This window comes from Scyliorhinus torazame, chromosome 2, assembly GCF_047496885.1.
Source record: "Scyliorhinus torazame isolate Kashiwa2021f chromosome 2, sScyTor2.1, whole genome shotgun sequence".
Taxonomy (NCBI): Eukaryota; Metazoa; Chordata; class Chondrichthyes; order Carcharhiniformes; family Scyliorhinidae; genus Scyliorhinus; species Scyliorhinus torazame.
This window is the reverse complement of record NC_092708.1, coordinates 207,760,865-207,776,505: the sequence shown is the minus strand read 5'-3', so window position 1 is coordinate 207,776,505 and position 15,641 is coordinate 207,760,865. Positions and strand designations below refer to the sequence as shown.

The window sequence follows — 15,641 nt, the reverse complement described above, 5'->3', positions numbered from 1 at the left end:
ATTCCCCAATGGCCAGAAACGTAACTGGATCAGTCACGTAAATACTGTGGCCATAACAGCAAGTCAGCGGCTGGTTATTCTGTGACAAATAACTCATCTTCGGATTCCTCAAAGCCTCTCCAACACCTGCAGGGCACAAGTCAGGAACGTGATGGGATACTGGCCTGGATGAATGCAACTCCAAAAATATCGAAGAAGCTCGACACCAACCAAAACAAAGCTTGATTGGTACCCCATCTACCACCTTAAATATTAACTCCCTCCACAACTAATGTAACATGGGTTCAACATACACAATCTAAGATGCACTGCAGTAACTTGCCAAAGCTCCTTTGGCAGCACCTTCCAAACTTACAATCTCTATCACCTGGAAGTACAAGGGCAGCAGACTCTTGGCAACAACATCAGCTCCAAATCACCCACCATCCTGACTTGGAAATATATTGGATTCTCCAATTCTGTGGCTATGTCCGCAGGATCCGTCTGGTCTTATGACCAGAAAGTCGGCGCCACTCCCGCACCGATCCTCCACCCGGTGGGGGGCTAGCAGCCGCGCCACTTCCGGCTTTATCTGCGGATATGGCCGCAGAATGGCCAGATCCGTAAATGTGCACCCTCCTCGCCACTCCCGGACCACCCTTCACCAGTCCCCCAGCCCCCGCCAAAGCCCCCCTCAGCGGAACGCCCCCCCCCTCCGCCAGCGGACGCCCCCCCCCCCCCCCCAAACTGTGGTGGCGCTGGACACAGTCCGCAGCCGCCACGCGAGGCCCCGAAGGGTGTGAGGACACGTGTCCCACGCTATCTGGAACGGAGCATCAGGGGAGGGCCTCAGGTGATGCCCGAGGCCGTCACGACAGCGTGCGCATATTCCTAGAGGACGCTGTTTTTGAGGGGTTGGAACATCGGAAAACAGGGCCGCCCCCAATTCCAGCGTAAAAATGGTTTCTGCGGCCGATCTCAGATTGCGATTTCACCATCAGCAATCGGTGAATCCAACCCACTGCCTTTTCTTCAGCATTGCCAGGTAGAAATCCTGGTGCACCCTACCCATTGTCTGTGGGAATAGTACCTTCATCATACAATCTGCAGCAATTAAATAGGCAGCCCACCACCTTTTGAGGGAATTATAAATGGGCAATAAATTCTGGCCTTGCCAGTAACACCCACACTCCATGAATAAATGAATACATGAAAAATAATCAACTGAATGACTAGGATTACTTGTCAAAAATTCTAAGGGTCGGAAGGGAACTTGGGGCAAGCTTACTTTGTGTGCAAAGGAAAATAAAATTGGCAGAGCAGCTTCCCAAACAACTATCAGGGGGTCATTTTCTTTTTGTTTCTCCGACAATAAAATGTCATTCAACCCATGTAGGTAGTTCAGGAATCTGCTGACATTTCACTAAATGTCATTTGGTGAATTCACAATTTCACAATTCCCTGCTCGTCTGTCACCGAGCTCAAGATGAGATTATGTTACTGGGAGATGTATCTGACCCTACCTGACCGAACCGCAGTTGACCTACAGCCGGTTGCAAACCTCAGATGAATAGCAAAGCGCTCCTATTTCACTCCAGTGCCTTCCTGAAGGAGTTCTGCTCTGACGGAGGGAGCTAACGTTTGGGTGAGACTTTAAACAGAGACGCTGTTTTCCCTCAGGTCGAAGCAAAAGATCCCTTGACACTTTTTTGAAGGACAGAGCATTCTCAACAGCATCCTGGACCATTTTTATTCCCCAAGCAATACCGAGAACAAACTATCTGGTTGTTTATTTCTTTATTGGTTGTGGAATGCTTCCCTTGCAACAGGAACTATACTTAAAAGGTATTTAATTAGCTCTAAAGCATATTGGGCAGTCTTGAAAAGGTGCTATTACAATTCAAACCTTTCTTCCACACTGTCACCATTCCAAAGTGGAAGCTGCTTCAGCACACTAGTCACAAAGACAGTGACAAAGCACAGTGACCTCAAGCTGTAATATTCCATTTTTAATTATCTGTACCGCATTTCAGACACATTCCCATAGCGCATATCAAATCAACCAAATTTTCTTCATCCAGCCATAAATATATGACTGTCAAATTTAAACAGATGGCAAATTTAAATTGTCACGTCACAGAAATTGGATAAAATCCCAATGACCAAGTAAGCACCAATGTATTTAAAAAGAAAAGCGCAATGCTGTTGATGCAAGAACTCTAAAATAAAAATGCAAGTGTTGGAGGCGCTCAGCAAGTTGGGCAAGTTAGCTGTGGAGACAAACAGTTAACGTTTCAGGTTGATGTCCTGTTATGGGAACTGGATGATGCTAGAGCCTAACCAAGTAGAGGGGGTTTCCTATTGATACATAGCTAGAAGCATGGTCCACACATGGGGACTATACACTTTATTTCCCACATTCCTTGGCCATGGGAGTCTTTCTCGCTATTCCATCTTTTCTATGCAACCCTCCCCCTTTGTGATTCTGCAGTAACCAGTAGAGAAAAATGTTACTTATCTTAACCAACTAAACCATACCAGTGTTCAGGGTTGGAGCAGACGGGACAGGGATGGAGCAGACGGGACAGGGATGGAGCAGACGGGACAGGGATGGAGCAGACGGGACAGGGATGGAGCAGACGGGACAGGGTTGGAGCAGACGGGACAGGGTTGGAGCAGACGGGACAGGGTTGGAGCAGACGGGACAGGGTTGGAGCAGACGGGACAGGGTTGGAGCAGACGGGACAGGGTTGGAGCAGACGGGACAGGGTTGGAGCAGACGGGACAGGGTTGGAGCAGACGGGACAGGGTTGGAGCAGACGGGACAGGGTTGGAGCAGACGGGACAGGGTTGGAGCAGACGGGACAGGGTTGGAGCAGACGGGACAGGGTTGGAGCAGACGGGACAGGGTTGGAGCAGACGGGACAGGGTTGGAGCAGACGGGACAGGGTTGGAGCAGACGGGACAGGGTTGGAGCAGACGGGACAGGGTTGGAGCAGACGGGACAGGGTTGGAGCAGACGGGACAGGGTTGGAGCAGACGGGACAGGGTTGGAGCAGACGGGACAGGGTTGGAGCAGACGGGACAGGGTTGGAGCAGACGGGACAGGGTTGGAGCAGACGGGACAGGGTTACATAGAACATACAGTGCAGAAGGAGGCCATTCGGCCCATCGAGTCTGCACCGACCCACATTAATCCCTCACTTCCACCTTATCCCCGCAACCCAATAACCCCTCCCAACCCTTATGGACACTACGGGTAATTTATCATGGCCAATCCACCTAACCTGCACGTCTTTGGACTGTGGGAGGAAACCGGAGCACCCGGAGGAAACCCACGCGGACACGGGGAGAACGTGCAAACTCCGCACAGACAGTGACCCAGCGGGGAATCGAACCTGGGACCGTGGCGCTGTGAAGCCACAGTGCTAATCACTTGTGCTACCGTGCTGCAGACGGGACAGGGTTGGAGCAGACGGGACAGGGTTGGAGCAGACGGGACAGGGTTGGAGCAGACGGGACAGGGTTGGAGCAGACGGGACAGGGTTGGAGCAGACGGGACAGGGTTGGAGCAGACGGGACAGGGTTGGAGCAGACGGGACAGGGTTGGAGCAGACGGGACAGGGTTGGAGCAGACGGGACAGGGTTGGAGCAGACGGGACAGGGTTGGAGCAGACGGGACAGGGTTGGAGCAGACGGGACAGGGTTGGAGCAGACGGGACAGGGTTGGAGCTGACGGGACAGGGTTGGAGCTGACGGGACAGGGTTGGAGCTGACGGGACAGGGTTGGAGCTGACGGGACAGGGTTGGAGCTGACGGGACAGGGTTGGAGCTGAAGCCTGCAGATAACCCAGAAATGACATACTGATAATCTGCTGTGAGTGGTTCAGAACAGAGGCAAAATGAAAGTAATTTTGAAGTGGATGCTTTTGTCATCTTTCAGCTTTTATTGGTGTACTGTACCTTTATAGAAGCGATGTGAAGTGGAGTCTCACCCTTGTGATTTCTCTTCATCGTGGGAGTAAGAGGAGATATCGGAGTCATTGCACAACTTCCAGGTGTCTGGTTTCTATACGTAGGCAGTGGCGTTCGAGGAGATTTCGGTGTTGCACATTGTTTTCTCTGACTATTGTGTCTGCCAGATGGTGTTCTACAGTTATTTTCTGTTGAAGGGAAGGCTCCTGTCCCAGTAATATTCTCGTTCAGCTCGGATCCAAGTCGTGTAGTAGCTGGAGATTCCTGGTGTGTGTCGAATTTAGCGGGCTCACATTCATTCGCACTATAACTTGCAGGTGGTCTTTCAAAGCAAGAAGAACTCGGTACTTCTTTTCTGCTCTTTTTTGAGGGAGTTTTTGTGCTTGAATCTGGTGATTTTCTTGACCTTTTGGCATTAAAATGGGTTGTTGGTACAGGAAAAGAAGAAGTGTCTCCTTTCTTCTTGAAGGTTTGACCCAACTGTTCAAGGGTAACATCCTTGGAACTGGAAACGGCTGTAATGGAACTTGCTTCAGAAAGATGGTTAATCATATTTTTGGTTGAAGACTCTGCACTGGAGCTAATCAAACTGTCAGCCAGTGGATCGGCAAGTGAATCCTCACCCATCTCACCTGGAATTGTTTGTCTCCGACTGCTGAAGACCACTGGTTGGCTGCAAAACGAGACAACTCTATCACAATCCATTTCTCCAGGGTTGGCATTTTCTCCCTCTGTTTTCTTGCTTCTTCGCTTTCCAAAACCCCAATCTTTATTGGCATTAGCCAATCTTTTCCTCACTGCCTGTTTTGACTTGGCCAGAGGTTTATTCTTTGGAGAGTCGTGTGGAGGAGATGGCGATGACAAGAATTCAAACACAGACGGTGACGTCGCAATAAAATCAGAGCTTTGATTCACTTTCTGGTTCTTCGTCATAACATTCATATCCAGCACACACCTCATTTTTCCACTGCGTGGACTGAACCAAGTTCTCATTTGCCATTTTTTACCAGTTACTCCTTCAGGACTATTTTCTGGTCCAGCTGGAATACATTTAGCAGCTAAAATGAACAAGGAAATTAGACAATGATTTAAAAAACAAATACTTTGCATGTAATTTCCAATAAATAAGCAGTACATCAGAAACAAAATGTAGGACCAACTTTCCTTAACCTTTAGCCAAAAAACTCCAAATTTCCTCCACCTTGGGTTGCAGAAGCCCCTTTTCCAAGAAGCAAGATTAGGAAAAAGGGAATTTGGGTGGCACGTGGCGCAGTGGTTAGCACTGGGACTACGGAGCTGAGGACCCGGTTTCGTATTCCGGCCCTGGGTAACTGTCGTGTGGAGTTTGCACATTGTCCCCGTGTCTCCGTAGGTTTCACCCCCACTACCAAAAGAGGTGCAGGTTTGGTGGATTGGCCACGCTAAATTGCCTCTTAATTGGAAAAAAAATAATTGGGTCTCTAAATTTAGTTTTTTTTTTTAAAAAGGAAAAAGCAATTTGATTTTCCAGGCCTCTGACCCACTCCTACCTTTGCAATGCCAGGGGTCCCAGAGTTCCAGATATTCCAATTCTAACCACCAGATCTATTTTAGCCTTGCCAACTGCACTACTTAATGATATAATTATATCCATTATCTCGGCCAGTGTTTTTCAAACTTCTTTGCCGGGGCCCATTTTTACCAACCGGCCAACCTTCGGGACTCACGCCGGCCGACCTTCGCGACCCTCCTGGCCGACCCATGCCGGCCGACCCTCAAGACTCAGGCGGGCCGACCTTAGTGACCCATACCGGCCGACATTTGTGACCCACCATTTTCTCTTACCTTTAATGCGAGAGGTGAGCATGCTTGGTTCTCACTTACTTGTTTGCTGCTGACAAAATGGAGGATTCGCAATCACGCCCAAAGCACATGACGTCAGTGTTCTGGACACGTGACCTGCTCTCTGCCTTGCTTCAGGCAGGAAGATTACAGTGAACTTTTAAAAAAATCTTCCCCTGCGTCAGCGCGCTGACGTCAGAAGGCGGTGCTTCTCGCGTGCATTTTTTAAATAGGTTCACGGTTGTCATTTTCAAAGCTGCTTGCTGCCAGCCTTGTTAAAAGCTGTAAGATCTTCTCAATTTGTATTCCTACATTACAACAGTGGGTAGACATAAGAGTAAACTGTAAAGTGCTTTGGGACATCCTAAAGTTGTGAAAGGTGTTATAGAAACATAAGAAATAGGAGCACGTGTATTATTCTTCCCCTCAAGCTTTCTCTGCCATTCAATATGATCGTGGCTGATCTTCTGCCTCAATTCGTGCCTGTTGCACATATTCCTTAATGCCCTCAAGAGTTCAAAAATCAGCCTATCTCAGCCTTGCATAATACTCAATGATGCAGCATCCACAACCCTCTGCGATCAACAATTCCAAAAGACTCAACCCTTTGAGTGAAGAAAGTTTTCATCTTGGTTTTAAATGATCGGTCCCTTATCCTGAGATTATGGGGGACAAGGATTTGTGTTGGGACACCCCTACCTCCCAGGGTCAGCTGTTGCTTGTTCGTTAAGTTTTCCTTTCACTGAGCACTGACCTTTGTTCTCCTATTAAAACATTCTGACATCTTACCTTTATGCCACTATCAGCACTTTTAGTCCTTAATGCTACCAATAACACTCCCTTTTGTCTTGTGCCCTTTGTCAATCTCTCCTTGGCTCCAGCCTACCCCCGACCTTCTATTTTGTTCCACCTTCTCCATCCCCCTCTCCCATTATATAATCCATCACACTTGTACCCCTCTTCAGCTCTGAAGAATCATACAGACGTTAACTCGCTCTCCACAGATGCTGACAGGTCTGCTGAGTTTATCCAGCATTTTCTGTTTTTATTTTATTTGCCTTGCTAATTGCTTGCTGTACCTGCATGATCATTTTGTGTTCATATATAATTTACAGTGCAGAAGGAGGCCATTCGGCCCATCGAGTCAGTACCGGCTCTTGGAAAGAGCACCCTGCCCAAGCCCACACCACCCTATCCCCATAACCCAGTAACCCCATTCAACCTACACTAAGGGCAATTTTTGGACACCAAGGGCAATTTAGCATGGCCAATCCACCTAACCTGCACATCTTTGGACTGTGGGAGAAAACCGAAGCACCCGGAGGAAACCCACGCACACACGGGGAGAACGTGCAGACTCCGCACAGAGTGACCCAGCCGGGAATCGAACCTGGGACCCTGGAGCTGTGAAGCAATTGCGCTAACCACTATGCTACCTTGTTCCTTGTATGAGTACACCCAAGTCCTTCTGAACATCACATTTGCAAGTTTCATTCCTTTTTAAAAATACTCTACTTTTCTATTCTTACTGTCAATGTGAATAATCCCACACTTCCTTACATCATATGCCATCTGTCAGCTTGTTGCCTATTCAATTAATCTGTCCATATCTCTTGGCAGCCTTTTTGTGTGCTCCTTATGTTCCCACCTAGCTTTGTATCATTAGCAAACTATTGGTCTCTTTAGATTGTAAACAGCTGAGGGCCCAGCACTGATCCTTCAACACTTCACTTGTTACAGTCTAATGAAAATGTTCTGATCATCCCGACTCTGCTGCCCATTTGTTTTTTTTAAACGAACATTTTATTAAGGCATTTATGGTTTTATAACAAAAGATACAAATACAAATGTAAACATAATTCAGTGCGTAGCACCCCCCTCCATCTCTTCTCACTGTTCCCGCCTAAACTAAACTAACTCCCCCTTCCCCCCCTTAATCCCTAACCCCCCTTATTGAATCTGCTAACAGTTTTGTTTTCCCCAAAGAAGTCGATAAACGGCTGCCACCTCCGAACGAACCCTAACATTGATGCTCTCAGGGTGAACTTAATTTTCGCAAGCCTGAGAAACCCTGCCATGTCGCTAGTCCATACCCCCGATTTCGGGGGCTCCGAGTCCCTCCATGCTAATAAGATTCGTCTCCGGGCTACCAAGGAGGTAAAGGCCAAAACGTCAGCCTCTCTCGCCCCCTGGACTCCCGGGTCTTCAGAAACTCCAAAAATCGCCACCACTGGACTAAGCGCCACACTCATTTTTAGCATTGTGGGCATGACATCCGCAAATTCCTGCTAGAATCCCCTAAGCTTTAGGCATGTCCAGAACATGTGGACATGGTTCGCTGGTCCTCCTGCACACCTCACACACCTGTTCTCCACCCCAAAAAACCTGCTCATCCAGGCTCTGCCATATGTGCCCACTGAACCACCTTGAATTGTATCAGGCTGAGCCTGGCACATGATGAGGACGGGTTGACTCTGCTCAGGGCATTCTCCCACAGACCCGCCTCTAACTCCTTTCCCAACTCATCTTCCCATTTACGCTTTAGCTCACCTATCTGGGTTTCCTCCCACTCCATAAGTTCTTTATAGATTTCCGATACCTTCCCCTCCCCACTCCCGTTCTAGAAACTACCTTGTCCTGTATCCCCTGTGGCGGCGGAAAGGTCGAAACCTCCCTTCGCGCAAAATCCCTCGCTGAAGATAACAAAACCCATTCCCTACCAGCAAATCATACCCCTCTACCAGATCCTGCAAACAGGGATAGCTCCCATCAATACACAGATCCCGCAGTCTCCCAATCCCTGCTCTCTACCATCTCCGAAACCCTATCTAACCTCCCCGGGACAAACCGGTGATTACCACAAATTGGAGCCCACACCGATGCTCCCTCCACTCCCCTATGCTTCCGCCACTGTCCCCAAACTCTCAGGGCAGCCACTACCACTGGGCTTGTGGAGTACCGGGCCGGCGAGAAAGGCAGAGGAGCCGTTACCAATGCCCGCAAAGCTGTGCCTTTACATGAGGCCGCCTCCACCCACTCCCACACCGAGCCCTCCCCCACTACCCACTTCCTAATCATGGCTATATTTGCCGGCCAGTAACAGTTCCTAAAGTTCGGCAGTGCCAACCCTCCCCCACCTCGGCTCCACTCCAGCAGCACTTTCCTTACTCTCGGGGTTTTACCCCCCACACAAACCCAGAGATCACCCTATTCACCCGCTTAAAAAAGGACTTTGGTTTAAAAATAGGGAGACACTGGAAAACAAACAAAACTCTCAGGAGAACAGCCATCTTTACGGTCTGTACCGTCCCCGCCAGTGACAACGGGAGCATGTCCCACCTCCGGAAGTCCGCCTTCATTTGCTCAACGAACTGGGCCAGATTTAATTTATGCAACTGCTCCCATCCCCGTGCCACCTGGATTTTCAAGTACCGAAAACTCCCTCCCACCACTTTAAACAGCAACTCCCCCAGTCTCCTCTCCTGTCCCCTCACCTGGATCAAAAAAACCTGGCTCTTATCCATGTTCAATTTGTACCCCGAAAACCGGCCAAATTCCCCTAATATCCACATGATCTCTCCCATCTCCCCTAACGGGTCAGATATATACAGGAGCAGGTCTTTGCATACAACAAGACCCTGTGTTGCACCCCCCCACCCCCCGGACTAGCCCCCTCCAGTCCTTTGACGCTCTCAGCGCCATCGCTAATGGCGCTATAGCCAAGGCAAACAACAGTGGGGAGAGGGGACAACCCTGCCTTGTCCCCCGGTGCAGTCCAAAGTAGTCTGAACTCACCCGGTTTATCTCACAAAGCCCTGCCCAAACCCAAACCGTCCCAGGGCCTCCCACAGATAATTCCACTCCACCCAGCCAAAGGCCTTCTCCATGTCTATAGCAACCACTACCTTCACCTCTCTTCCCCCCCGCCCCCGGAGGGCATCATGATTACATTCAAGAGCCTTCAAACATTGGCCGTTAACTGCCTGCCTTTGATAAACCCCAGTCAGGTCTTCCCCTATCACTCCCGCAACGCAATCCTCTATTCTTAAGGTCAAAATCTTGGCCAGCAATTTTGTGTCAACATTCAGCAGGAGATTGATCTGTATGACCCACATTGATCTGGGTCCTTCTCCCGCTTCAGGATCAATGAGATCAAAGCCTGTGACATTGTTGGGGGAAGAACACCCCGCTCCCTAGCCTCATTAAATGCCCTTACCAGCAGCAGGCCCAGCATCCCAGAAAACGTCTTACAAAATTCCACTGGCTAGCCGTCTGGTCCCGAGGCCTTACCAGACGGCATGGCCTCCAATCCCTCTCCTACTTCTACAATTCCGACTGGGGCTCCCAGCCCCTCCACCAACCCTTCCTCCACCTTCGGAAACTCCAACCCCTCCACAAACTGACTCATCCCCTCCCCCCAGCTGGGGGCTCCGACTCATATACAGCCAACTGTAAAACTCCTTAACACCCCGTTCACCCCCGCTGGGTCCAAGACCGTGTTTCCCCCTCGGTCCTTCACCCTTCCCATCTCCCTGGCCGCCTCCCTTTGCCCAAGCTGGTGTGCTAGCATCCTGCTGGCCTTCTCACCGTACTCATATATCGCCCCTCTAGCCTTCCTCAACTGCCCCACCGCCTTCCCTGTAGATATCAGACCAAACTCCACCTGCTGCTTCTGCCGCTCCTTCAACAGCCCCGCCTCTGGGCTTCAGAGTACTTTCTGTTCACTTGGGGTATCTCCCTAACCAATCTATCCATCTCTGCCCACTCCACCTTCTCCCTATGAGCCCATATCAAAATCAGTTCCCCTCTAACTATGGCCTCCAGTGCCTCCCATACCGTTGCTGCCGAAACCTCCCCTGTGTCATTTCTCTCCAAATAATTCTGGATGGCCTCCCTCACCTGCCCGTACACCACCTCATCCACTTGCAGTCCTACATCCAATCTCCACTGCGGGCAATGGCCCCCCTCCTTGCTCACCCATAAATCCACCCAGTGTGGGGCATGGTCCGACACAACAATCGCTGAATACTCGGCATTCATCACCCCCGCCCAGCAAAGCCCTGTAAAAAATGAAAAATTCAATCCAGGAGTACACTTCGTGAAAATAGGAGAAAAAAGAAAATTTGTTCGCTCTTGACCATCCGAACCTCCACAGATCTTCCCCTCCCTTCTGCTCCATAACCTCCTTTGCCCCGGGTGGCACCCACCCTGTCCTTGAACCCGACCGTTCCCCCCCCCCCCCCCCCCGATGATCAGCCTATGTGAGTCCAAGTCCAGGTCTTCCCCAACAGCCGCCTCATAAACTCCATGTCATGCCAGTTTGGTCCATAGATACTCACTAATACCACCGGCATCCCCTCCAGTTTCCCACTCACCATAACATACCTACCCCCAAGTCCGCCACTATATTCCCCACCTCAAATGACACCCGCTTATTGATCAAGGTCACTACCCTCCTAGTCTTAGAGTCTGCCCAACACATCCCTTCCTCAGCCTAGTCTGATCCACTACCCAAAGGTATGTCTCCTACAGCATTGCCACGTTGTGGGGAGAAGGCAGGAGAATGGGGATGAGAAAATGTCAACCGTGATTGAATGGCGGAGGAGACTCGATGGTCCAAGTGGCCTAATTCTGCTCCTATGTCTTATGGTCCACCTTCAAACACTGCAAATGAGCGAACACACGAGCCCTCTTGACTGGCCCAATCAGTCCTCTCACGTTCCATGGGGTCAACCTGGTCAGGGGGCCACCCAGCCATCACCCTTCTTAGGCCAGCCTCCAGCCCACATCCCACGCCTCCTCAAACCCGCCCTCGAGTGCCCACCGTCATCAACCTCCAAGGTGTTTCCAAGCGCCATACCCTCCCCCGGTCAGAATAATTCCCCCCTCCCTTCCTATTACAAAATAGCAATCCCAACCCCCCTCAATAAACTTATCACCTGCTCGCCCCCACCACTGCACTTCCATGAGCTAGCGTGCCCAGCTAGCCCCCGCCCATGGTGCCAAGCATCCTACCCCCCACTGATCTCCCTTCCCCCCCACCCCCACTCGAACATACATTTGCAAAACATCACAATCCCCAACAGAGACAAAGAAGAAAATTCCACCCACCATCCCCCATCAAGAACAAATTCACCCGCATACAAAACTGAGCAACAGCCCAAAAATTAGTACAAAAACAACACACACAGAACCCAAAGAGAAAAGGAATTTAGCAGCATCAGTACAGAATCACTCACCCCAAGTTCCATGTCCACCATCACCTGCCAGTCCCCTGTCCTTAACAAGGTTTGTCGTCTCATCTGGAGATCCGAAATAAAGTTCTTGGCCCACGGAAGTGACCCACAAATGTGCTGGGTAAGGCATGTCGAACTTCATCCCCGTCTTAAAGAGGGCCGATTTAACTTTATTGAAGCTCGCCCTTCTTTCAGTCAGTTCCACATGCAAAGTCCTGATAAATATGCAGCTTGTTATCTTCCCATTTCTTTCTCATCTGTCTGGCCCACCTCAAGATCTGTTCCCTGTCCAGGAACCGGTGCATTCGTACCACCATCGCCCTCGGCAGCTCATTCTTCAGCAGATTCCTCATAAGCGCTCTGTGCATCCTGTCCACCTGCAAGGGCCGAGCAAACGCACCTTCCCTCAGAAGCTTCTCGAACATACGTGCCACATATGCCCCTGCGTTCGATCCCTCGCTGGGAGGCCAACAATCCTCAGGTTCTGCCTGCGCGACCCGTTTTCCAGATCCTCCATCTTCTCTTGCAGCCTTTTCTGGTGGTCCCTCATCATCCCCATCTCTACCGCCATTGCGGCCAGCTGGTCATCAGGCTCAGCAACCACCTCTTCAACCTTCTTAATCACCTGGCCCTGGGCTTCCAATCTTTGCTCCACTCAGTCAATCCCCATCTTAATCAGATCCAGGTACTCTTGTCTCTGCTTGGCAAAGCTCTCCTGGAGGAAGTCCACCAGCTGCTCCGTTGACCACTGGGCTGGCAATCCCAGTCCCTGACTCTCCGCCATATTTTTCTGTGCTGCAGACTCCACTCCCTTCTTTGACTAACGATCCCTCCTTTTCAGACCACTTCTGGTCCACAAATTCATACACTGGTGGAGAATCCTTCTCCTCTACCTCACCAATCTCCTGTTTTGCCAATCAAATCCCCCATAAGTCGGGGAAAAAGGTCTCAAAGGTCCACCACGAGTGGGACCTACCAAATAAGCGGCCACTCACTCCATGGCCACCACCGGAAGACATGCTGCCCATTTGTTAGCCAATCCTTTATCCATGCTTCAATATTACTCTCAATTCCATCTTATCGTGTATATCAATCTTTTATGTGGCATCCTAACAAACACCCTTTGAAAATCCTGGTACATTACATCCATGGTTCTCCTCTACCAACCCTCCTAGTTACATCCTCAAACTGTTGTAATACATTTACCAAACATGATCTTCACGCTCATAAAACCATGTTGACTTTGTCTGATCATATTAAGATTTTCTAAATGAATTGTCAATAATTATTTCATGGCGGCACGTGGCGCAGTGGTTAGCAATGCTGCCTCAGGGCGCCGAGGACCCGCGTTCGATCCAAGTCCTGGTCATTGTCCGTGTGGACTTAGCACATTCTTCCTGCGTTTGCATGGGTCTTATCCCCACAAACCAAAAAAGACGTGCAGGGTAGGTGTATTGGCCACATTAAACTGCCCTTTAATTGGAAAAAAAAAAGATGCAGTAAAGTGGGTTAGTTGCCTCACTATGTCGCAAATTTTCACGTAAAGCCCACTCGGTGAAAAGGAGTGGGGCCCCAAAATACAGTGGTTAACTCTGGGGAGAGTTCACAGTGAAAATGGGCTGTTCATTAAACCAGTTAGCAAATAACCAAACTTGCAAATAGTGAGGACAATGCTAGATTTTCTGCTGTACATGGATAGATACTGGGAAAAATTGTAATCATTCTCTCTGAGACTGCATTTGGATCACAGAGTATTTACTTTTGACTCCACTGCCCTATTGGTGGAATGTGAAATAATGCAGGTTCTGTTGACTTCTAATTGCTGGGGTATAATCATAACCTTCTAGAAAGCATCTGTCTAGGTTGAGCTCTTGTGGATAAAGGTAAGTGAGAGATAGGATTTGAATATTTTTAAAAGTGGAACACTCCTTTGTTAAACATGGAGTACAGCACATAGTCTTGCATTTGAATTTTAAATTCCTGTTGTAAACACAGGGACTTGATTTATATATTAAGTTCAACATAAAATAGGAAATGCAGGAGGAACTGTTTAACTAAAGGTGTGCTAACTATGCTAATCATGTCTGTGGCATGTGCAGTAGACCAGAAACTTTTAACAGGTTTCAAGAAGCAACAAGATGCCAACATATGGGATTCAGTCTTATTAGAAATGTACAAGAAGATGCAGTGGATAGGCTGGATTGACAGACCGAAGGTTTTCTTTTGGTATTTGTACCATGTTATATTCTCACTCTCATTAGGCTCACTTGCTGTCAACAAATAATGAAACAACACTCCTCAATGATGCCAGCATTTTGCAATTTAGCCCTCTCTTTAACTTTGTTAACCACTTTGTCAAGTGGGCTAAATCGCTGGCTTTGAAAGCAGACCAAGGCAGGCCAGCAGCACGGTTCAATTCCCGTAACAGCCTCCCGAACAGGCGCCGGAATGTGGCGACTAGGGGATTTTCACAGTAACTTCATTGAAGCCTACTTGTGACAAGCGATTTTCATTTCATTTCCACTTATGTTTTTCCCTCTTCCCCTCATGCCCCCAAAATTACTTCACTCTAACGCGTTATATGAGGGAGAATGAAAAATGAACTGCTCAGATTATAACCATCCATAAAATTTAGCTGTTATCAAAGTAAAGAAATCGAGCAATCAACACATTGAAGTAATCTCATTTATCTAACAATTTGAAAAGTAAGGAGGCACAAATATGAAGCAAACTAGTAGAAAGCTTTACTGGAGTCAATTTTCTTTCAACAAACGACATCTTACATCAAACAAAGGTAGTTCAACGACATATTGAAAGCTTAATCTTGCAAGGCTGGCTTTAAATAGGCAACTTGTACCATAATTGTCCCAGGCATTAAATGCTTGGCATTGAGCAGACAAGTCCCTCTAATTACTTGCAATAATTACAGTAATTCTGCACATTAAATAATAAATCACAAATAAAAGATCTTTTCAAAAATATGAACCCCTTCGCCTTTCAAACAGATAAAGATGAGATTGCACAGCTGAAGTGAATTGGTTTTTTTTACCAATTAAAGCTAGATACAGGTCTATTCTCACAATAGGGTTTGAAAGGAGATCAGATCAGTTGCTTGTGCTACTTATACCTACAAGGAAAGGAGTCTAATTAAACTAACATCTGTATTAAACCAACATTTCTCTGTCCAACTGCAAAATGACAAAGTTATAATTTTCTACTCAATCAAGAACCCGCCACAATGAAGACAGTGAATTGAATGTAGGAGGGCCTTCGCCTCAATTCAGTATTCTGGTAAACAATTATAAAACATTATGCCATAGGTACACAGATGCTGAAGCTCGGTACTGCTGCATAAATAGCCATTATAGTCATTCGGAGCTAGCTCATTCCAGCTGCTGCATTCCCACACACGGAAACCAAACTGTGCAGATCTGTGCAGGCTCTCTTTCTGTTATACTTCGGCGGTGACAAAAAAAACAGTGGCTATCAGCAAGCTATAGTCTGCATTCAGCTAAGAAAGCAAAACAAAGGTTTTTTTGCAATGTGTTTAGCAGCAACGTACAATAAAACTAGGAAAATAGGAACAGGAGTAGGCTATTTACCCATTCATGCCAGTTCCACTATTCAATA

General features: G+C 48.3%; 1 protein-coding gene across 4 annotated transcripts in view; it reads right to left on the bottom strand.

Annotated features, from left to right (window-relative positions):
• bard1 (BRCA1 associated RING domain 1) overlaps positions 1-15,641 on the bottom strand; it is a 317,511-nt gene that overhangs the window by 243,680 nt on the left and 58,190 nt on the right. For all 4 annotated transcript variants that reach the window (XM_072483151.1, XM_072483157.1, XM_072483165.1 and 1 more), the window contains one exon: positions 3,943-5,012. In XM_072483151.1, coding sequence (XP_072339252.1) covers positions 3,943-5,012 — 1,070 coding nt within the window. The remainder of the gene's footprint in view (positions 1-3,942; positions 5,013-15,641) is intronic.